The 22,255-nt window shown below is 50.5% G+C and overlaps 1 protein-coding gene and 1 pseudogene across 1 annotated transcript; both read left to right on the top strand.

The window, feature by feature from the left end:
- The first annotated feature begins 1,599 nt into the window (after positions 1–1,599).
- LOC131084071 (ras association domain-containing protein 6-like) lies at positions 1,600–11,475 on the top strand (annotated as a pseudogene).
- Positions 11,476–13,986: 2,511 nt separating this feature from the next.
- Positions 13,987–22,255, top strand: LOC131084070 (uncharacterized). The gene is made up of 7 exons (XM_058025166.1): positions 13,987–14,201; positions 15,441–15,545; positions 17,067–17,190; positions 18,583–18,705; positions 19,312–19,526; positions 19,897–20,051; positions 21,137–22,255. Exons 1-6 carry the CDS (start codon positions 13,987–13,989, stop codon positions 19,934–19,936), a joined length of 822 nt encoding a protein of 273 aa, XP_057881149.1. The 3' UTR covers positions 19,937–20,051; positions 21,137–22,255.

Genomic DNA, 22,255 nt, shown 5'->3' with positions numbered 1-22,255 from the left:
TTCGATCTAAAGAAAATGATCAGCAAGGACCTGTTCTCCAAAAAAAATATCATTTTTACACCAACCACAAATCAAGCATCTTTTCATTTGCAAAGAGTTGCAAACAGCCCTGCTTTTAAGACGCTTTGCATCTCTTAACTCGATTTTTAGGAAGTGTTTTAAATTTTCTCTTGAAAAGCTCACCACCTAAATCACGCCCTTTACTACGGCAAACTCCCCGGAGAGACATTTCCTGCTCCTATGCCCACAAAACCCTGTGATTTGCTAGGACATATTCCAGTTCACCGCCCCGGCGAGGCTCAGGCCGCGGACTGCCCCAGCCCCGTCGCAGCTCACCTGCTCCGCGCCGCCGCTACCTCTCCGGGCGCTCCCACCGCGGAACCGGAGAGGAGGAGCCGCTGCCGCTCTTGTACCCGCACAGGCACCGCCCCGCCCCCGAACACCTGTGCGGCTGTCCCGGCTTCCCCGCTCCAGGCTCTGTAGAAGAATCCCGGCCCGCTGCTGCCCCGGGCGAGCCGGGCACCGCTCTCCCTCCGGTCCGGACGCAGAGGTGGCGGCTGCCGTGAGCGGCCCGGTGTGTAACGGGAGGCGGCAGCCGCCTTGCCGTGCAGCGCCCGGGCCAGGCCTGCTCGCTGCCTTCGGCCGAGCTCGGCTCGATTCGGTCCAACTCGGGTGAAGGAAAGAACCCAGACTCCATAATTAAGTCAATCCCCTGGCATAAGGGACAATGGACATCAAGTGCTGTGAGCCAAATTCCTCTGTCATCGTGTCCAAATAAGAGAAATGGAAATGGAATGATCAACTTCCAGTGCAGTCTTTGGAGATGTTACTGCTTTTCAAGGGATTCTCTGAGGTGTTTTTTTTCCCCAGCCATGTGTGGTGCCACTTGTTCAGTTAACTCCTGTCTTCCTTTTATTCTAGTACCTGAGGGTGAAAGAAGGAGCCTAGACTCCATAATTAAGTTTATTGAGGAATGCATTGTTGAAGTCTCATGGCTCTGGCTTGGTGCCTGCATAATATGCTTGAACTCCTGTGTGTAAATCTGTAAATTGTATTGCTACCTCCCTGAAATTACTGTCTTGTTCTCTCTTTGCTATTCCACTTGCTTCCTTGGTGTGCTGCAGGACACTGCTGACCATCACCACTCCTTCCCTTGCCTAGTTTTAGGAATATGGATGGGGTGCTTGGCAGAGTCACAGTGGTCATGCTCTGGCCATAGTGGACACATGGATCCTGGCCAGTAGCTGGGCTGCTGTCTCAGACTGCTAACAACTCCAGCATAATCCTGGAGTTGAACAAGTCTTAAAACTGCTTGAGAAAGTCCTGGTAGATGTAGTGCTTGGGATTTAAGCTACTGTTATACACTTGATGGGAATGGCTTATGGGGTTTTTTTGAGGAGTGGGAAATACTTGGGTATTAAGGCTAAGTGTGAAGTAGTCAAAATATGGTGTAGTGAGCTCTCAGCTTGACTGTCCCAGCCTGGGTCACTTAGCCAGCTAAAGCTTTGTGCTTGATTACTATTCCATCTTTTGTAGTAGCAGTAATGGATGTATTTACTTTTTTTTCACCTTTTACTTAGATTCATCTCTTCTGAGTAAATGAAGAAAGGGACTATGAAGGCACAACATCTGCCTTCTGTTTTCATCAATGAAGAGAAGTTCATAACCAGGTAAATTATTAAAACCCTGAATATTTAATGAGTTTGCTGATTTCTTTCAAGTGATTCCACATGTATTCCTTGACAGGGATCCTGTAGACAGCTGAGTCTGCAGCCACAGCAATCTCTACCACTTAGTTTAAGCTGTCTACAGAGCAGAGCTGGCCTTCACATGGAATCAAAAGATCAGAGCATTAAGCCTTAGGGTCTGTGTGATTTGTTCCTTAAGGAGAACAGCCCCTCTAGAGGATTCTGAAATAAAATTACAAGTTAGGGAAGAAGACCTTCTTGCCTTGGACATCTGTTGGAATTGACCCTAAGTTCCAGAGTTGAGCTCAGCTTGTCTGCAGCTTGGGGTTTGGCAGCCCTGGATGGCAGGGAATCTGTGCAGAAAGACTTTTAGGCTGCTAGCTCTCTGCTGTGGTCAGAGGAAGTGTCTCTTTCACCTACTTGTAGAAAAAGCTCAGAATTGCAGTCTAACTTCATTGGTGGGATGCTTTTCCACAGTTCAGTCTCCCTGGGAGGAGTTTTTCCTACTGCTGCCCCAAACTCTGAGCCACCTGGCCTTTAGCTCCATCCCCTTTCTTAGGGAATTGTTTTTCCCCTGGTGACAAGAGTGCAGAAGCTGGAAGGAGCCTCTCTTCTCTCTTCTCTCTTCTCTCTTCTCTCTTCTCTCTTCTCTCTTCTCTCTTCTCTCTTCTCTCTTCTCTCTTCTCTCTTCTCTCTTCTCTCTCCATGGCTCTTTGTCCTCCCATGGGAAAGAAACTACCTGTGGACTCAGCCAGGGATGGGTCTGCAATGGAATTTATTGCACTGGAGGAGAGATTTGTTCCTGACTCCTGATGTTTTCCTGTGTGGCCTGGGCAATGCTGGTTTCTCCCTTTCCAAGGAAGGCTGTCAGGGCTTTGCCCAGAGCACACAGGCAGCAGATGCATCACTCTCTTTCTCTTCAAGAGTTGTTCCCTTTATGCTGCTGTTAATTTGGGACACAGTGCTTTTGTGCCAGAGGTAATTCACGTGTGTGAACTTGGCATGCAGAAGCCTTTGGAAATGTACCAGGTGTACCAGAGGCTCTGGGGCTTTATTCCTCTATGCACTTGCCTGTTCCTGTGGTAAAATGTGCATCCTAGTTGAGACCTTTCTGCATGACTATGGTTAAAACTTTCTTCACCTTGCATGAAGGGAAATAAGTGTTTCAAGAACCACTGACATTCCATATGCACTCAGGCTTGCTTCCAATGCAATTTCCAGTCTGTCATCCCTCATCTCTGCCTTGAATCTGCTGTTACACTGCTTCTCTTCCAGTTCTATGCTGCAATCTTGTTGATGGGGCAAGCTGACCAAAGCTTGTGGGATGATTTGGCTGGCTGAACTGCAGCCTCTCCAGCAAAACTGCCATAAATATTCAGGGATCATGTGTAGGGCTTGGGCAGGAGAGAGCACAGGTGAGCTGTCCTGGGTTGGTGTTTCCAGAGAGCAGTCTGGGCTCTGTTGTGGTTCACCACTGGGGCATTTGACCTTGCAGATCCATTGTATCCTGCTTTTGCTACTGGATAAAGTGGTGAATCTGCAGTGCATGTTATGTTTTTGGGCTTTTGAGTTGTTCTGCCAGTTACTTGACTTTGGTTTCTGTTAATGGCTGTGTTTGGCTGTTGTCACAACAGCAGCTGATTTTCCAGACACCAAACTCAGCAGAGATGGCATCTGTCTCTAGGTTAGGGCAGCAGGAAGATGTGTTACACTAAGGCCACTCCTGGAACTGGGCTGGTGCACATATTCCCTTCTGGGGCAAAATGAAGGAAAATGTTTTTTTTTTCTCTTATGTTTCTACTACACAAGGACAAACAAGTCAGAGTGACCTGCTGATAATCTCTCCCTCAGGGCTTTTCTAATTGTTTGTGTGATTTGTCACTCTTGGTTGCACTAATGCAAGACTGAAACCTGAAAGAAATACTTATGCAAACTTCTGAGGAAGGTAATGGCAAGTTTTTCTAGACAAGGCAAGAAACTCTGTGAAAATCTTGAGGGCTTGCTCTGAGAAACAGAACCTCTTTCAGAGATGACCCTTACCAGACCACTAACTGCTGTTAGTCTATGATTTTATTTGCCTTTGCAGTCAACGTGGACTAAGAGTAATACGTGAGCCTCAGAGTGTGCCCCAAGTCCTTAAGTATTTCTAATCCATCTTCAAGGAGCTCACCTTCTCAACTTCCTACTTGGAAAAAACCTGTGAGATAACAGCTGTCAATAAATGATTGCCAAATGCTGTGAAGTGCAGAGACTTGAGTTTGAAGCACCTCTGGAGCAGGGTCAGCAGGTCTGTCATAACATCTGTCAGACAGAACTGCAGATCTATCTCCTACTTGCCTGGTAATCCTGAGCTGCATCTGGAGCTTGCCTGTGTACGAGGCCAAGGTGTGCTTCATCTTGCTTGTAAGTAGCCAGTTCTGTGGTCAGAGCTGGGCTTGCTTCTGATTCATATCTAAACCTCCTTGTATTCCCTTTTGGTGGGATGACCTGAATGTGGTCCCTCACAGAGACACAAAGAACCTGGAATGAGCTATCTCAACCCAGTGCAAAGAAGGGCTTTTGCCACCAGTATTCTGAGGATTTAAGAATTTAAGAACTAAGTAGAAGTAAATGTTGAAAATCCTTGTTTAGAATCCAGTTGATAAAGCTAGTTAAAAATATTTTTGTGTGTGGAACTGCAGTAATGTAAAGTAAATCATTTACATCCACAGAATTAGCAGGGAATGCAATGAACCCTGAGTTTAGTGCTGCAGCCTCTGTCCTCATGTTACCTGCTAGGTAAAAGCCCAGTTGATCTTTTCCCTTCTCACCATGGGAAAAGGCTGTCTGAAGCAACAGGACACTGTCCTGTTTATTAAGTGGAGAGGGAGAGATAGGAATGCCAGGGAAAGCTCTCCACGTTCATCTCTGCTTGGCCCTCTGCCCCAAGCACAGCCTGGACGTGTTACCTGCCCCCCCTTGGCTGTCCCTGGTTCCTCTCTGGTGTGTGCACACCTGGGCCCAGGGGAAAGCCACATTCCTGGGGCCTGTCCCCATGCTGGGTTGTCAGTTCTCTTGAGGCACTTCTTTATTTTAAACTGGTGGAGGAATTGTAATAGTGTTTCTGATGGTGCATGAGTTGTGAACAGCTCCAGCAGCTCTCTAAGGAATGTGTGCTGCAGAGTTTGCAGGTGCTGTGTGTTCCATCTGTGGGTCTGCTGTTCCAAAACTCCCACAAACATGGAAATAACAGGCAGTATTTGGAAACAAACTCAGTGTCCTCACACCTCGCTGCAAGGCAGGACATGAAACCATCGTAATCCTTAGTCCACAAGGAAGGATTTGTGCACTTCCATGCAGTTGTTCCCCATGGTTAACCGCCTCTGCTGCTGGGAATTGCTTGCTTGAATTACAGGCTGAGCCGTCTTTAAATGGTGTGGGGAAAAGTGTTTCATTCTCATGGCCTCTAAATGCATTTCAATAATTCTGTCATTGCTCAGCCCTCCATAGCCTGAGCTGCAGCTGGCTTTGTCTCCACGGCTCCTTGTTCTTGGCAGGGGAGCATTGGTGCATGGGGATGTTGTTCTGTTTGCATCCTCCTCATGGCTGCTACAGAGGTGCAAAGTACAAGCTATGCTGGGGCAGCATTATTAATGTCATGTAAGGCTGACTAATTAATTTCCTCTGGGTCTTTAAAGGAGTAATTTATGAGCAACTCAGTAACCTGGCAAAACTTTTCTCTCAGAAAATGATGTATGGATCATTAATAAACCTATACAGGGGTGCAGTGGGTAGCACAGTTATGGGGTGTTACTCTGTCACATACCACCTGCATTTTACAGTGATGTTAAATTTTTTTTTCATTGTGATCTTTATTCTAGAGAGTAGCTCAATTCTCTTCTGAAGATTTATAACTCTTACTATTCAGATCAAGAGAATCTGCAACTGACTTATAATCAGGTAAGGATTTAGGGGTGAGAAACTCCACTAATCTGGACATCACAAATTAGTGCTCTCTTCTCCTCCCAGCACTGGACTCAGCTCCACTCGCTGTGGTGTTGTTATTGCACGACAGGTTCCATCTAATATAATAAACCAGAACTGGTTTACTGAACTGATCAGGTCAGCCTGCAGCTTTGGCTGTTTTGGAAATTCCTCAAAACTGAGGTTACACATCCTCCATGTAATCTGTTCCAGGGCTGTGTCAGCCTCAGAGATTTCATTGTAGTCCTGTTACTTTGAGGAGAGACAGATTATTATTAGTTGATTATTTTTACTCCATTATTATGCAGCACTGACTATTTCCCTGTTTTTCTCCAGCAGGAAGGAAGCATCCCCTTCATTGAAGGAATCCTGTCGATATTCTGGGGCGTACGGCATCCTATCAGATTAAAGATTCAGGATGAGAAGCAGATACTCTCTTTTGTAACCCTGAAATCAACAGAGAATTTGGGCTTTTTCCCCAGTAAAAGGTAATGGATGGACTTCCCTAGGGAGGCTGGTATGCAAGATAGCTCATGCTGTGGCTTCAATGGCTGTGGCTGGCTGCCCTGGATATCCCAGATTCCCCAAAGGCTGTGGTGGTTGCTGGACAGCAGAGCCTTTGAACAGCCTCTGCTGGGCTGGAAGGTGTGTGTTTATAGCACCTTTGTTTGGCCCTCAGCCTGAGGAGCTGGAAGGAGGCTGCTCTTTTTCATGGGAACTGAAAATTTCTATACAAGGACTGGGAAATTGATGTATATAAATGTATAGGAAAAGACCAAACAATCCCCCTGTGTTTCCATGTGCACCTGATACTGGTAGCCCCTGAGAGGCCTCATGTTGGTGCACACTGGAGCATGAAGCCAGAATCTGGTGGGTAAGTGCTGAAGGATTGTCTGTCCCAGCTTACAGGTATGTGAGGTCTGCAGCCATTGCTGCTCAGGTGAAGTTCAAGTCAGGGAATGGATACTGGCTTTGTCTGTGCAAAATTTGGTGTAAAAACTTCTTAAAACACTCAGAGACCAGCTGTTCCAGCATCTGCCAATGGCATTTTATATCCAAATGTGTTCTGCTCAGCTGATACAGGTACTCCGTGTACTTTTCCTTTGTTTTGAACACTGTTTCCCCAGCCTTGGTTGGTAAATTTGATGAGCTGATTCTGAATCTTGTAATACAGGGGCAGAGCCAATGTTCACCCTGAATGACTCCCTTATAAATTGAGTATTGCAGAGTTTATTTTTCTAATTACTTATTGTCTTCAGTTGCATGTGAGGCATGTTGGAACTGAACTGGGGATTTAATTCTGCAACCTTTGCAGCTGCGGAGTTCCAGTAAAGTCTTCTTCCCCATCTCTGGCTGCTGAAATTCAGGGATGAATTTTGACAGGAGTAACTAGGAAAGAACCTGAGTTTTAGGCAAATCTGGCTCTCAGTTTACCTTGATCAGGTCTGCTGGTGTGGGGTGCATGTGGCCTGCAGGGTAGTAAATCTTCTGGCTGGTGGAAATCTGTATGCTAAAGTAAACATTCACTCATGATCCCAGAAATGTGGGGCTGCCCTGACATGCTTTAAGGTATGCAGAGCAGCTTGGCTGTCTGATCTTAAAGGAACTTGGTAAATGTGTGCAATACAACCAAGATCTTGTTTGGCATGTAAATTGGGGGTAGCTGAGTATTCTTGGGAATACATATATACTTATGTATACATATACATATGAAATTTATTTTTAATATTGCACTACAAATTGGTTTATTCTCAGTCAGAGCAGTAACTGGATGAAGACCTTATGCTGAAGAGTTTAGGCAATGATTTATGGAAATATTGACATCTGAAAGGCTGGATGGAACTTCCTGCTCTCCTACACAGCTGGTTTGGACAGCACAAGTGCAACCTGTGTAACAGACCTGTGTCCTGTAACTATTAAACAACAACATGTGTGTTTTGTGTGCCTGCCTGGTAGTCTGAGTGTGATGAATCCAGGATATTGTGTAAAACAGACCAGGAATTACTGCCAGTTGTTTAACTTGTGTCCTGGTTGGTGTTCAACTCAACAGGTTTTACATTGGATGTGTTACATTTGGGACCCCTGGTCATACAGTATTTTAATATGATTGTGTTATGACTTGAACTAAAATGACCATGCTGAAGTCTGTATGTTGAGCAGGGATAGGAATGCATGACATGACCCCTGGGCACAGGATAAATGCAGCCACTGAGTTACTGAGGAGCAGTCAATGGTAACTCTGTTTGTCTTTCAGGGGAATGACTCACTGGGGAGACTTTGATGACCTCCATCACATCAGTGGGGAGGCACTGAAATCTACTGAGGAGCAGCCAGACCTCGAGAAAAGTCAGTGTCGGTGCTCTCAGGTTAACCAAAAATTCTGTGTTCTGTGACAGTGCAAAAGGCCTCTCACACACATCAGCCCTTCCCTGCCAGCCAAGGGAAATCTCTTTGCTGTGTGTCACACGCCCTGCAAGCTGGGGAAACACCTACCTAGGGCTGCTTAGGGCTCTGCAGGTGACTTGGTGAACAGCCAGTGGCGATGAGCTGTGCTTTCATCCAAGAAATCATTCCCAAGGGAGCAAATCAGCAAACTGCAACCCCTGCAAGCAGCCTATTCTTCATCGTATGCCTCTGCCTCGTTCCTTTCCTGCTCCACCCCCCCAAAAATAATAAATAGTAAACAGTAAATGAAGCCCTTCCCTGAGAGCCTCCCTCCTCTGGGGGTGCTGGCAGCTGCACAGGACGCGTGGTTCTCTTCTGCCCAGGTTATCCATGCTATGGAAGTCGCACTGTCAGGTCCAGAGGGAGCAGGAGCTCGGCTGTGCCACCGTGCCCCGCAGCAGCAGCGATGCCGCGGCCGCGCGCAGGAGGACCGAGCTCCCCACCAGCACCAGGACAGAAGTGGAAACTCACAGGTTCTCTGTCAATGGCCACTTCTACGACCACGAGGTAGGAAATGTTAGGCTTGGCTTTGTCACCTGAGGGACAGGGAGCCCTGCCCAGTGAGGTGTGCCGCAGGCCCAGGCCGTGGTGTGGCTGTTCCTGTTCCCAGACATCAGTTTTCACTCCGGCTTTTGGGTCAGAAACCAAAATAAGGATCCACAGCCAGATGAGGAGCAGACAAGTGACAGAGCAGTTGCTTCGGAAGTTTAAGGTAAGTCTGCCGGCAGGAGGAAGCGTGGCCGTGTTCTGGAAGCGCTCATTCCCATGTGCACTCCCCCCAGCACTGCGGGAAAGGTGTGGGATGGCTGGGTGAGGACAGTGCCTGGAGCGGAGTGTAAAAACCCAGACGGACAATTGTAACCCTGTGGTGCTGCCCTCCCGCGGACAGCCCCGGGAACTGCGCCTCGCCTGAAACAGCGGCGATTATCCCAGCGCCTGTCTGGGACGGGCTTTCTCTGAGCCAGGCGTGTGGAAAGATGGGAAGGTTACAGCTACAAGTACTGCTCGAGGCCAGTGCCATGCTGTCTGAAACTACTTTTTTTTTTTTTTTTTTAAGTTCCTTAGAACCATCTCCCACCAACAATGTCGTATGTGGTCAGAAGTAGCTTTGCCCTTGCTGCTGCATATTTCTCAAATACCTTGATTTTCCATGGCTGTTTAGTATTTAATTTGTACTTTAATGGTCTTAAGCTTCCCATTTAACTTGTCTGGAGACTTCACTATTGCAGAATTACTTTGTGTGGTTATTAAGACTTGTGAGTGTCTTGGAAGGAAAACAACTTCTAGGAGTAACAAGGAAGGGAATTACAGAGCAGGGAGTAGAGTTGTAGGGAATACAAAAGCTGTGCTGTTTTCAGAATGTGGCTGTCAGGCACGAGGGTAGGTCACAGAGGTTTACCTTGATGGCAGCACAAACAGCAGATCTACGTGTGAGGGGAGAATAAGCTCTAGGAAGCAGTTAAGGATGCTGCAAGGAAAGCAGGCAGGACAGATCTGGGTTTGCAGTGTGTTACTGGTTTGGGCACATGGAAACACAAGGGTGAGGGCTGGCACAGGGACAGTGAACGTGGCAGCACAGCTTTCTGCCTCATCCAGATCCACTGTCTTTAACTCTTGTACAGACAGGATCCAAATCTCTGAGCTGACACACACAGGGAAAATGTGCTGAGAGGGAAGTGCTGGGAATATCTGTTAGTCTGAATGGATTTTTTTTTTCACAGCTAGAAAACAGCCCCCATGAATTTGCACTTTAGGTTATCCATGCATCTGGAGGTAAACCAGCCACTGCTGCCTGAGCACTTCAGCTCTGATCATTCTGTGTCTGTGTGGAATGTGTCCCTTGGAGTAACAGGACTTGTGCCAGGCCTCTGTCCTTGTTTGTGCACTGTGTGTTTGCTGTGACATCTTGCCCTCTCAGGGACCCTTCAGAGATGTCTCCTCTGGAGAGGAAAAGCTGAATAATTTTGTGTATTTCAGCTGACAGCTTTGCATTGCTTATGCTGAGTTCAAAGTACTCACTGGTCAGTGGAAAAAGGTTACTTCCATAGCAGTTTACTTTTCCAGGAAAAGGGAAATTTGATCTTTATTAAAGGGAACACCTGAGAGAATAGGAGGGAACTGGGGGAGAAGGTATTTTAAATAGCACAACATTAGGGACATGTTAGGTATCTGGTCATTGCCCTCGAGTCAGTAAGGAATCCTTGTCAGGAAAAAAGGCTCATGTCTGCAGGTGGTAGATGGAGCCCCTGTGGTTGGTTCTGTGTTTTGTGACACTGCTTATACATTCTAGAAAGGAAGCAGCTGAGGAGTAGAGATGTTCCCTTGCTGCACAGGCTGCTGCAGGGGCCCTCTGAGAAGGTTGGCAAATCCTTTCTCATGGATGGGGACATGGAGGAGATCAGCAGTGATGTATGTATATCCTCACTTCTCAAAGCTCGTGGAGTTTTCCTCAGTGACCACAGTCAGTAGTGCCTTTCTTGTCTTCTTCTTGGTAGGTGGCTCAGTACATTTCATTCCATCTTCCCTCTTGGAATCCATTCTGCACAGAATAAATGAAGAGGAGGAGCTGGAGATTCAACAGAAAACTACAAGGTAAGCAGACACAAAATGAGGTGTCACAGAGTCCAGGGCAATCTGTACAATTGGCTCATGAGGAGAACATATGGATGTAGCAGAGTGCAGGTGGAACACTGTGATTGGAAGGCTGGAGGCATTGGGAGGGTTTGTAATCTTTTCCCTATCCTGCTGCTCTTAAGGATTCCATAATTAACACTGACTACACACAGACTGGAGGCCTCAGAAAATTTGGACCCTCAGGGTAACTTCTCTTTATTTTGTCTGCTGTTTGCTTTCTGAGTCTTTGACTGGCTTGGTCGGTACTTGCTGCTGTTCCCTTGGAAAGGGTAAATGCAGCACCACACGTGGCACCATTTTGGTTCTGTACCATTTCAGCCACCTCAGTGCCTGATGTCCCCTTAAAACTTGAGGTGAGTGATGGAAATGCCCCTGGCAAAAAGGGGGATTGTCCCACAGGTGCAAGCCAGAGGAGCTGCCATATTTGTGAGCCTCTCCTGAGTCCAGGAGCACTAAGAGGCTGCAGCAGCCACAGATCTGTTACTGCATGATGGGCTGATAATCACCTTGAATCCAAGTGTCAGGAAACATTTAGAAAATACCAGACTTGCCTGCATTGGGAAAGTGGGCCATGGCCACAAAGGTTGGGAATGGACCCACGTGTGAGCAGCTGGCTGGAATTTGTGCTGAAGGTTTGCAGAGGTTATTTCAATGCCTTCTCCCTCTCAGGTACACACGAGAGAAGAGGTTGATCCAGCAGCACCTGCGCAGTCGGAGCGTTCAGAAAACAGAGACCACGGCATGATGGGATGGCCCTGGAGAGCACTGGGAATGCCCCTGGAACGCCTGGGCTGCTGAAGGACAGTCCTGCTGCCTTCTGGGCTGGGACTGAGCAGTGACAGTGCCCCGTGGGAGAAGTGTCCCCTCACCATTAACCCCTGCAGCGCTGGGCTGCGGGCTGCGAGCACCCACAGAGATGCACATTGCCCAAACTGCAGATGCTGGCTCTGACTTGGAACTTGGGCAAAAACTCCCCTGAAAAGCCCAAGGCTTTAAATCCTGCTGATGTGGGACCTGGCACCAAGAGGCTGGCGTAGAAAAATAACCAATGTGCTGGTAGAAAATGTGCAAACTAGGAATATGGTTATCCCTCTGATAAAGAAATGTTGTGTTATATCAGCAGAAAGCTTCTCAGTAGAGTCAAGTGGCAGAAGATATTTATGTATTTAAGACTGCAGGTAGGATTTCCAGTTAAGTTATAAAACATCCATGCAATATGCCTGAAATCCATGGGCTTCAGGCTGGTGGATGCAGAAACTGCTTTAGCTTTGAGCTGCTGTTAGAAAAACATAACTGGAAACCCTCCCACTTAGGAGCTGCTCAGCTCTTAGCAATGACAGGGAATTTATTGCTGAAATACCTCATGCACTGCAAAGTAAGAACTGACTGAACACTGTGGGGTCCTGAAAGGCACCTCAGTGGTTTCTGTAGTTGGAATTGTTGATTGTGTTCCTTCCTGAGCGTTGTGTTTGACGGGAATGGAGGTGCTCAGTGAGAGGCTGTGTGTCACAGCCAGGGAGGGCTGGGCCCACAGCCTCCCCAGGGATGTGGTTTGGCTCCAGCCCAGCCCCACGCAGGGCACTGCAGCCCCTGCCAGGTCCTTCCTGGCTGAGCTGTGCTCCATCTTAGAGCTCCAGTTACAGAGACGTAAATAAAATAAATCTCTGCACAGCTCCTTGTCCTCCTGCACTACCTGGTTGTCTTCACCTGGTATCTGTGCCTTACCTCAGCTGCTTTGTCTCAGACAGGTAACAAATGCTTGTGAGGGAGGAAAGGGATGTGCAGAACATGTGGCCTCAAAATTGTATGGAGTAAATAAAATTTTAAAACTTTACACTGCCCGAAATCCTGTTACTGGGATGGGAATTCAGAAAGTAAAGGTCAAGGTGCTGATATTGAAAATCCTCAGGTTGCAGCAAGTGTGTTATTTCAAAGTACAGTTTATAATCCTGCCTAGGAGAATGGGTAGGGACAAGGGAGCACAGAGGGCAGAAATAACAATAAGTCATGGTTAAGAGGTAGGAATTAAATAGGCCATTTTTGTCACCATCTGATGTTCAAGACTTGAATCCTTTTCAATTCTCTTGTCTTGCTGCATTGTGACTGAAAACTTTGGGCAGACAGAAGTTTGGGGATAGGGCACAGAGCTGGTGCTGTTGGCCAGGATTTCAGGGAGAGGGCAATGGTGCTGTGATTCTGAGGGGCTGGTTCTTTGTGAGTGCTGTGCTGTCTAAATGAACCATTTCTGACAAATACAGGCAGGAGCAGGGGAAGAATCTCTTCCAAGGTATTCTGGGACATTCAAGGAAACAAACACAGCAAGGACACACAAGTGACAGAGGAGAGGGAGGTCACTCAGGTTCAAACACAAAGCCATTAACCACAGAAACAGTGATCACAGTCCATATCTTACCTGAATTTGTGCATTTGATCTCATTTGCACTTACACTTCATAAGCTTAGGATTTAAAATGCCTTTATTTGTTTTGTTCTGTGACTATTTGGGATAATATGATAACATTTCCTACCAGAAGGTGGTGGCCACAGCCAAACCCTGAATTTCCATCACTTAACTTATTGTTTCAGTGGATTTCCTTACGGGGATTCAGCCTCTCTCTGACCTAAAGGTGGCTTTTTGTCACTTGGTTTGCTTTAAATGCTCCCTGTGCTATTTGTGTCCCTTGTCCAGCGAGGCCCTTCCCAAGAACTGCTCAGCTCCTTATGCCGACATCATTTTCTCACTCCTTGGGATGAGTTTGGACCCTGGAAAAAGGAAAATCCCTGGGAGCATCAGTGTCAGGAGGGTGGCTGGTGTGTCTGTGACACGTTCAGCGCTCATTAGGCTGTGACTGCACTCGCGCTAATTAATGGGCACGAGAGCAGCAGGCCAGGTTCGGCCGGGCTCGGCTCCGTTCGGCTGAACTCGGAGCCGATCGCAGCATTCGGAGCTCAGCTCGGCTCGGTTCGACCGACCCCGTAATGTTCAGGTTGGTTCGGCTGATCTCGCGTGGGTTCGGCTTATCTAGTTCGGTTCGGTTTATCTAGTTCGGTTCGGCTTATCTAGTTCGGTTCGGCTGAACGCGGTTCCGTCCCGTTCCCTTCAGTTCACCTCGGCTAAACTCGGATCGATTCGGCAAATCCCGGCCAGAGTCGGCCCTTCGGGTACGCTCGGCTGTTCTCGGCCACACTCGGCTGTTCTCGGCTCCACTCGGCCGCACTCGGCTCTTCGGCCGTCCCTGACTCTGCTCCGCGGTGCAATGGCGGCCGGTGGCGGGGCCCCGCTGCCCGGCCTGAGCCCCGTGAGGGGACAGAGCGCTGGCACAGCCGCCTCAGCCCGGGTCACCTTGGCCCTGCCCGGGCCCGCGTCCCCCGGAGCGCGCCCTGCAGCGCAGAACGCGGCCTCGGAGCCAGGAGCGGGGCCAATGCCCTCGGCTCGGCAGCGGCGCCGGGAGGCGGCGGGCGGTGCCCTCAGGTGAGCGGCCGGAGCGGAGGGAGCGGGGCCGGGGGCACCCACAGCGGGCCGGGGGCACCCACAGCAGGCCGGGGCACCCACAGCGGGCCGGGGGCACCCACAGCGGGCCGGGGGCACCACAGCGGGCCGGGGCACCCACAGCGGGCCGGGGCACCCACAGCGGGCCGGGGCTGCTTCGGGCGCTGCTGCTGCGGGGCACCCGCTGTGGGTGGGACGGGGCTGTCCCGGGCCTTGCGGCTCTCTGGGATCGCGTTCCGTGGAATAAAGCTGGGGCTCGTCCCGGCTGCGGGGGCAGCACTTTGTTGTGTGAGAAACAAAGTTCACTCATTAGAATTTTTACACGTTTGTTAAGGGATAAAAGCCAGCGCTGGGGTGCTGGGCTGTTTGCCAGGAGCAGCCGGTTACCTTAAACCGTGTTCTCTAGATTCTGTTCCATTGCAGTGGTGTATGCATATTCATTCGAGTTTGTACGTATTCAAATAGTCCTTGGAGTTTAGATGTTCTTTTGCTTGGTTTTAACCTTCGTGCCATCTTGTAGATTAAACCAATATACTTTATTTCTTCCTGTGGTGCCATCCTGTTTTATTTTCACTCCCTCGGTATTTGACAACGAGGGTCAATAATTTTTTCCTTTTTTCTCGGTGCTCTGGTTTCTGTTTCTTTTATCTTGTGTTTCAGATAAGATTGTCCCCAAATGTGGGAAATCACCTAATTATCTTACACCATGTTCTGAGTTCCTTACATGTAAAAGCATTTTACCATTTCACAGTCTCTATTATGCTACAGTCTAAAATAGTATCCCTTGCACTGCTATTTATTAAAGCTCTGCAGTGCATACATGAACTGACAGATGATGCTTTTATCAAGAGCAGTAGTTACAGGTTGTACTGTCTCAGGAGTTTTGTGGTCAATAACACTGTGCCAGAGCTAATACACGAATAGCAGAGGCAATAACTGCATTTGTTATGTTTCATACTGTGCCAGAGCTAATACACGAATGGCAGAGGCAATAACTGCATTTGTTATGTTTCATTCTGGGCTGGGCTGGGCTCTGTGTCCCGGGAAGCAGCGTGATGGGGGTCCCTGTGCCCACCCCGGGGTCCCAGAGAGAAGCTGCTCCTGTGGCTGCAGCTGGGGGGCGCTGGGAAACCTGAGCAGTCCTGATGGAAACCCAGGGAAAACAAGGTTTTGTTGGGTTTGGGACTTGGCATTTCCCCTGCTCCGTGTGTTCTGCCTTAGGAAACGGGAGCTGGGCACCGAGACACTTTGTTACCCTAGAAGGGACGAGTTTCTTTGTATTTATTTCCTGAGGCACTGGAACGATTTGGGTCTCAGCTGGCATAGGTGAGTCTGTTGCAAGGATAGGTACAAGCTGTCCTTATTAAAGATGCACACTGCTGGATGTTTTGTCAAACCCCTCTGGGGACAGGACGTGTCCCCAAAGCTTCATTAACCCCTTGTTTCCTGCTGCAGGGCAGGGTGTGCCCCAGCCTCGGGGCTGTGTGGCTCCTCCTGCCTGGAGCAGGGACAGCCCTGAGGCTGAGCCACAGAGGTTCAGTTGTTGGAGCAGCTGGGGAGGGATCTCTCTGTGCCTGGGAATTGTTGTTGCTGCCTGCCTGTCACAGCTGCAGAGCTCCCCCAGAGCCTGTGCCTGCAGCAGCACTTGGGGCTCCTGTGCTGGGCAGGAGCAGCTCTGGGCTGGGCTCTCAGTGCCATCAGTGTCCATGGAAATGCAGCGCTGGTTTCACTTCCAGCAGCCTCTGCTGTGCCACCCTCGGTGCCAGGGCACAGAGCTGTGGGGAGGCCCCATCCTGTCTGTGCCAGGGCTGCCAGCAGCAGTGCTGGGCACCAAGGGCTGCCTTTGGAGCCTGGCTTTCACACAGGGTCACACACTCTGCCCCTCAGCATCCAGCTGGATCCTACAGCTGGACAGTTCAGCCAGCAGGGATTGGAGTCAGCTCTGGGGCCCAGAGCAGGTTCTGTCCCACAGAGAGGGACTGAGCTCCCTGGACAGCACAGAGATGTGCTCTGCCCTTTGGGGCTGGCACTGAGTGCTGCAGGTGATTGTGGTGAGGGGAACTGAAGCTTTCCTAGAAAAGCCATCAGCTGTAAGGAGAATCTGTGGGAAACAGGTGCTTGGTGCCCTGGCTGGTAGCAGGTCCTGGGCTTTTCTCTTCTTTCCTTTGACCTGTTCTTAAGAGGAGCCCAAAACTGCAAAATCGAAAGGAAGGGAGATGTGGGGTGAAAGTTGCTTTTCATTTTTTGAAGTGTTGCTGTGGATTTTGGTGTGTCAAGTGGCACTACCAAAGCAGCATTGGAATAACCAAACTTTGGGACTCTGCACTTCATTCCCTTAATGTGTTTGTGTGGGTGCAGGAAATGCCAAATCCCAGAGCAATTCCATGTCTGTAACTTCAAGTGCAACATCTTTAAAGCCAAGTGCTCAGTGTGGGCTTTCCACGTGGATGCAAATGGTCAAAGGCCTTTCTTGTGTCCCAAAAGCAAAAATCCTTTCTCTGTGAGGTTTTGGAGGGGATTCTCTTTGGGATTTCTTGTGATGCAGCACCCTGAGTGTCCCTGCCTTTGTGCAAAGTCCAGTGGTGAAGGATTGAATGACTGACATGTGGGGTCTGGGATAAAAATGGTTCTGTTCAAATTGGGCAGAGAATGCAATATGAAAAATGAGCTTCCTGTTATTGTCTGAAATAGTCAGGAATAAAAATGCTGGCAAAGGACACGTTTGTGTTTGAATTGGTGCCACCTGTCATGGATAAACCCCATAGGGAGCAATCAGAGCAGAAGTATGAGAGCTGGGATCCTTTGACTTCCACAGTGGACTTAATTTTCTTTTCTTCTCTCTTTCAGGGCAGGAAAAATCATCCAGCTCCTCCCATCTTTGCCAGAAGCTTTGGTGTTTGGGCAGCCAAAGGCAAGAGGCTTCAGCACCAGGCTCTGCCCTGGAGGGCTCTGGTCCTGCCCACGCTGTGGGGTAAGTCACAGGGACACAGGGCTCCTCTTTTCCTCTCTGCTGGCATTGCCTGCCATGGCAATGCCATTTGTGCCAGCCCAGCCCCAGCTGTGCCTGCTGGACAAGGGCAGAGGTGAAGGGACAAATGCCAGAGTTCCCTGGGGATGATGGAGCTGTGGTGTTGGCTGTGCCCTGAGGGGCAGCTTGGGCATTGTCTGTGCCCCCAGGACTGTTCTGGGCTTCAGGAGCTCTCAGTGCATTCCCAGCTCTGCCGGGGGGGCAGCTGGGGCAGGGCTGGGTGACAGCTCCTGCTGGGGCTGGGGCAGGGCAGGGCTGGGTGACAGCTCCTGCTGGGGCTGGGGCAGGGCTGGGTGACAGCTCCTGCTGGGGCAGGCCCTGGCCCTGGCACAGATGCAGGGGCAGGGCTGGGAGAGTTTGGCAGCAATGGGAGGAGAATGAGGGATGGTGTGGGCACAGAGCTCAGCCTGTGCTCTGTCAGCACAGCCCTGCAGGGCACTGGGATCTGGGAACAGCTCCAGTTCTCCTGGTGCCCAGGGATGGGCTCTGAGGGACCGGGCTCACCTGTGGCCTCCCAGGTCAGCAGGAACAAGGGCAGTGTGGCCAGAGCTGTGGCCCATCAGGCTCTGTTTCCCTCTGGGAAAGCACAACAGGCTCTGGGCTCAGGTGAGTTTCCTGCAAGTGCTTAGAAGAGCAATCCAGGGAGAAGGGAGTTCAGCAATTGCACCTGCTGCTGGGAGCAATGCCTCAGGCTTGCTCAGTTTGTGTCTGTGAGAAATGGGCTTTGGGCTGGAGAGGGGCTCTTGGGAACAAAAGATGGAGTCAATCCTCTCCAGGGATGTGCAGGGAAGGACTGAGTGGGAGGGAAGGGGAGTATTTGAAATGATATCAGTATTTCTCCCAAAACTGGGGTGGAGCAGTGATGGGGGTGGTTTGGGTTTGCTCTGGGCCTTGTTATTCCTTGTGCAACTTTTAAATTCTGTTGCATGATTTACTGTCCAGTATCTTTCTAACAAAAACTGACAGAAATTTAGGTTCAGGATTAGAACTTAGGTCCATTCACTGCAGATCTTGCCAAGGCTGGGGTGGTGGCTGCTCTCAGCAAAGGTTACTTATTAGTGCTGTGTCAGATTCCCCTCAGTGCTGGGCAGGAAAGGTGAGGGTTTGGATCAGGAATTCTGCAAACAGGGCCTGTGTGATGGTTGATCTCTTTTGTTTTTCAGTGAGCCAGGGCTGGCACAGGGAATCGTGCAGGTACTGGCCAGAGCTGCTGCCCTTTGGAGCCATTTTAAAGGTGTGATCATAGAACATTTTGGGGGCTGTTTTCAGCAATCTGGGTTTAGAACTCCTGTCCCCAGCCCGTTGCTGACCCTGAGACATCTGCTCTGGTTTCAGGCTGTCCTTGCTGGAGCACCCTGGTCCCTGCCATCCCCAAGCCCTGGGACACGGAGGGAGCCCTGTCCCAAGTGGCTTTGGCACCTTGGCAGGGATGTGGCAGCAGCCCCAGAGCAGCTGGAGGTGAGAGCTGGGTGTGTGAAACTGAGCAGTGCTTACCTGGGGCTGGGGGAAGGGGAGGAGTGTCCATCCCCCTGGAGCTTTCTGCTGGGATGGGGCAGCACAGGGAGCAGCATTAACTGTGCCCCTCCCGTGGGCACTGCTGCCCTTGGTGTCTCTGCTGTGCCACCAGACCGTGGCAGTTTGCTGCTGTCACTGCCACTGCCACCCCACGGGGGCTGTGCCCTCCTGCCAGCCCCCACAGGAGCTCCAGGGGTGCCTGTGTGCTCTGCTGGGAGCGTTTGCTGGGAATGTGCCTCATCCCTGGCAGTGTCCCTTTGTCCCTGGGCTGCCAGCCAGAGCTTGGGGCTGCCCAGGCTCAGGGCTGGATTGCCCAGGGCACTGAGAGGGAGCAGCACCGGGAGGGTGACGGAGAGGGGCTGGCAGAGCCCAGCTGGCAGCCTGTGCTGGTGCTGCAGGTGGGGCTGGGGGCACTGCAGGGAGTGACTGTCCCCTTCCCTAAGCAGCCCTGCAGATCCCAAGGGCTCCTGGAGCAGGATTTTATTCCTTACTTCCCTTTGTGCAAATTCATTCTCCCAATTGCCATGAGCAATCCTTTGATTTCTCTAGGAGAAAACCTCCCAGCAGAGACAGATTGCAGTGGAGGCCAGAGTTGTGTTTGGAGCAGGGAGTGCTGAGAGCTGCATCTGCCTGTGCTGCCACAGCCTGGGAACAGCCTGGGAAAAGGGACTGGGGGATTTCTGGTGCCCCAGTGAGAAGAACACAAACTCAGCCCTTCAGCCTGACAGGCCCCTCCACCCAGAGCTCAGCACACATCCTCAGAGGTAAGTCCAGAAACACAGAAGAAAAAGGTGACTTGTTTTGCTTTAAAGTTATTTCAAGTTGTTATTAAAGCCCAACCAACATTTGCTCTTGAGTTTGGTTGGGTGAGTAACGAGCAGTGGGCACAGATGATGCCATTCATGTAGCTGCAAACCTGGGGCAATCTAGAGGGGATACAAGAACTGTTTGTGTGGGAAAATGCAATGTGAGGGGATGTCAGGGGCAGTGAGGTGGCATTTGTGAGGGAATTGCCGAGGTCATTGAAGGGAGAGCAGCAGACAATTCCCCTGGGAAATCCAAGGGCCCACAGCCAGGGCTCTCCAGGGCTGAGGGGGCAGCCCTGAGACTCACTGTGTGCTCCTTCCTTGGCAGCAGCCAGCAGGGAAGGGACAAGAGGATCCCTGTGGGATGAGACTGGAGAGAGCGAGCAGAGGAGCGGCCTCGGGCTGGAGAAAGGCAAAGGGACCAATGTGGTGTCACCAGGGCACCTGTGAGGAACAGAATGGACACTTGGAGGCCACATGGAGGTGAGGAGTGGATGGTTTGGGGCAAAATTTGAGTTAATCTGCAGGGAAATAAGCAGGGGATATTTAGGAGGGAAAAGGTGAGGTGATGAGCTCACCCACCCTGGCACAAGGTGTGTTTGCACAGGCTGGGGCCAGAGGTGAAGGTCAATCCAAAGCCAGCCGTGCTCAGCCTCTAAATCCCAGGGTAAGTTGTACAGGCTGCCCACTGAGGGATTAAAAATACATAAAAATGAAACCAAGAGCATTAATGAGATTCCTGGGAATCCCATTAACTTGTTGTCAGAACTCCCAACACAGTTTTGAGCTTTGGTGACAAGAATGCATTTCTTTATTTGGATTATTCACTGTGTGGGATTTGGGGTTTATTTGGATTTTAAAGCTCTCATGGTGGCCCTGACACTGCTCAGGAGCTGGTAGGAAAAGCAGACTCAGAGCTCCTGGCAGGCACAGGGTGTTTCCCCCCATAGTGGATTGTGGAGGAATTGTCTGGGACCTGGATTGTCCCTCTGGGTGATTCCACTTGCTGTGATTTGTGTAATTCCATTTATTCTATTCCCAAAACTTCCCAGCCCAGGGGTTTGAGCTGACGGGGCAGGACAAAGATTGTTCTCTGTGTGGGGCCCAGATTTGGGGTTCAACGTCAGCTGTGCTAATTCTGATGAATTATTCCCAGAGCCCCAAATTCCCTGCTCCATTCCCGCTGCAGTAACCTCCCAGTGCCCCATGGAGTGTGGGCATTGCCATGCAGAGCTGCTGCCTTGGACAGCAGCTGTGCCAGGAGCCAGCAGAGCTTCCAAGGAAGCTCAGCAGCACAGGGACAAGGACAGGGTTATATTCCATAGAACTGGCTGTGGTGTCCCTGGGGTCACTGGACAGAGCTGCCTGGAATTGAGCTGATTTCACCCCCCTGAGCTCCAGAGTGGAGAACATCCAGTTGGTGTTCAAAGCAGGAGAAGGCAGTGGCCAAATGTGCCCCCAGCCTGTGCTGGGGCAGCCCCTGTGCCCAGGGGGGGACATCTCTCCCTGCAGAAGCTCAGCTCCTTTCAGAGCCTCAGCAGTGGCCTCTCCAAATTCTTTTCTCTCAGGAAGGGGATGCACAGCTCTGTCTGCAGCACACCTCCAGTGGGGCCTACCTGTGAAAGCTTTCCTTCACTTGTGCACTTGCTGCTGGATCCCTGAAAAACTCCAAACTCCATCCCACTGATTTTCAGGTATCTCTGAGGGCTACTGCCTGGGATTCAGTATCTGTGGGGGAAGATTGCCTGGGCTTCAATGCTGCTGATGGATGATGGCCTCAGGCTGGGGAGGAGGGAAGGGATTTGGGGTGGCTGGGACATACCTGCAGCTGTGTGGGAGCTCTGAACTGGGAATTGCTGTGTGAGCCCCTCTGCAAACAGCCTGTGCCTCCATTCCCTGGTAATGCCAGCTGCTCCTTGGGGTCCTTCTGGGCTCTTGGTGCTCTCTGTGTGGGCTGGAGCATTTCCACATGCCTGCTCAGAGCGGGCCCAGGAGCCACGGTGCAGGCACAGCTCCTCCTGCAGATCCCACAGACACGAGGGGCTGCTGCCTTCAGGAGCTTTGGCTCCTCCTGCCCTGCGCTCCCAGCCAGCTGGGACACGCTGGGGGAACACCAGGGAGCACGGCTGGCAGCGAGCAGGAGACACCGAGGCCTCTGGGGCCAGAAACAGCCCCGGCCTCAGCAGCCGCCATCGCTTTGGCCTGGCGGCGCTCACCTGCAGGAAAGGCCGCCTGCCACTCTCCAGAGGAACTTTGGCCACGGAGCAAGGTCACCCTCAGGACTTGTCTTGTTCACTTCTTCTGGGGAAGCAGAGGGACATTGTGTGAGCACGTTTCCAGCTGCTGGGTAAATCCTGGAAAGGGCAGAAAAATCAGGGTCACGGGGAAGGGTTTGGTGCTGACATGTTGAGTGCCAGCCAGTTGTGCCCTACGGCCATTGCAGGGGCTGGTGTGTAAAGCAGCATTAGCAGAAGGGAAGGAGCTGCATTTGCAGAGGAGTTCTCTTACTGGCAGCAGTCATTCCCATCCCACACAGGGCCTTTGGAACAGCCCTGGGATTGGCCCAGGTGTTTGGAGCAGGGTGCTGAGATGACCAGAATTCTGTGTTCAATGTGCAGCTGGGCCAGTCAGTTCTCAGCGTTTGACTGCTCTGGAAATAAAGAACAAACAGTTTTCACTGTGTTTTT

Source organism: Melospiza georgiana, chromosome 5 (assembly GCF_028018845.1).
Source record: "Melospiza georgiana isolate bMelGeo1 chromosome 5, bMelGeo1.pri, whole genome shotgun sequence".
In the NCBI taxonomy this organism is placed as follows: domain Eukaryota; kingdom Metazoa; phylum Chordata; class Aves; order Passeriformes; family Passerellidae; genus Melospiza; species Melospiza georgiana.
The sequence above is the reverse complement of the archived record's forward strand: the minus strand, read 5'-3'. Positions and strand labels throughout refer to the sequence as shown.

Coding starts and splice junctions, on each gene's coding strand:
- LOC131084070 (XM_058025166.1), top strand. CDS start 13,987: ATGGCGGCCGGTGGCGGGGCCCCGCTGCCCGGCCTGAGCCCCGTGAGG. Junction 17,191..18,582: donor GGTCCTGCCCACGCTGTGGG/GTAAGTCACAGG, acceptor CTCTGGTTTCAG/GCTGTCCTTGCTGGAGCACC. Junction 18,706..19,311: donor CAGCCCCAGAGCAGCTGGAG/GTGAGAGCTGGG, acceptor TGATTTCTCTAG/GAGAAAACCTCCCAGCAGAG.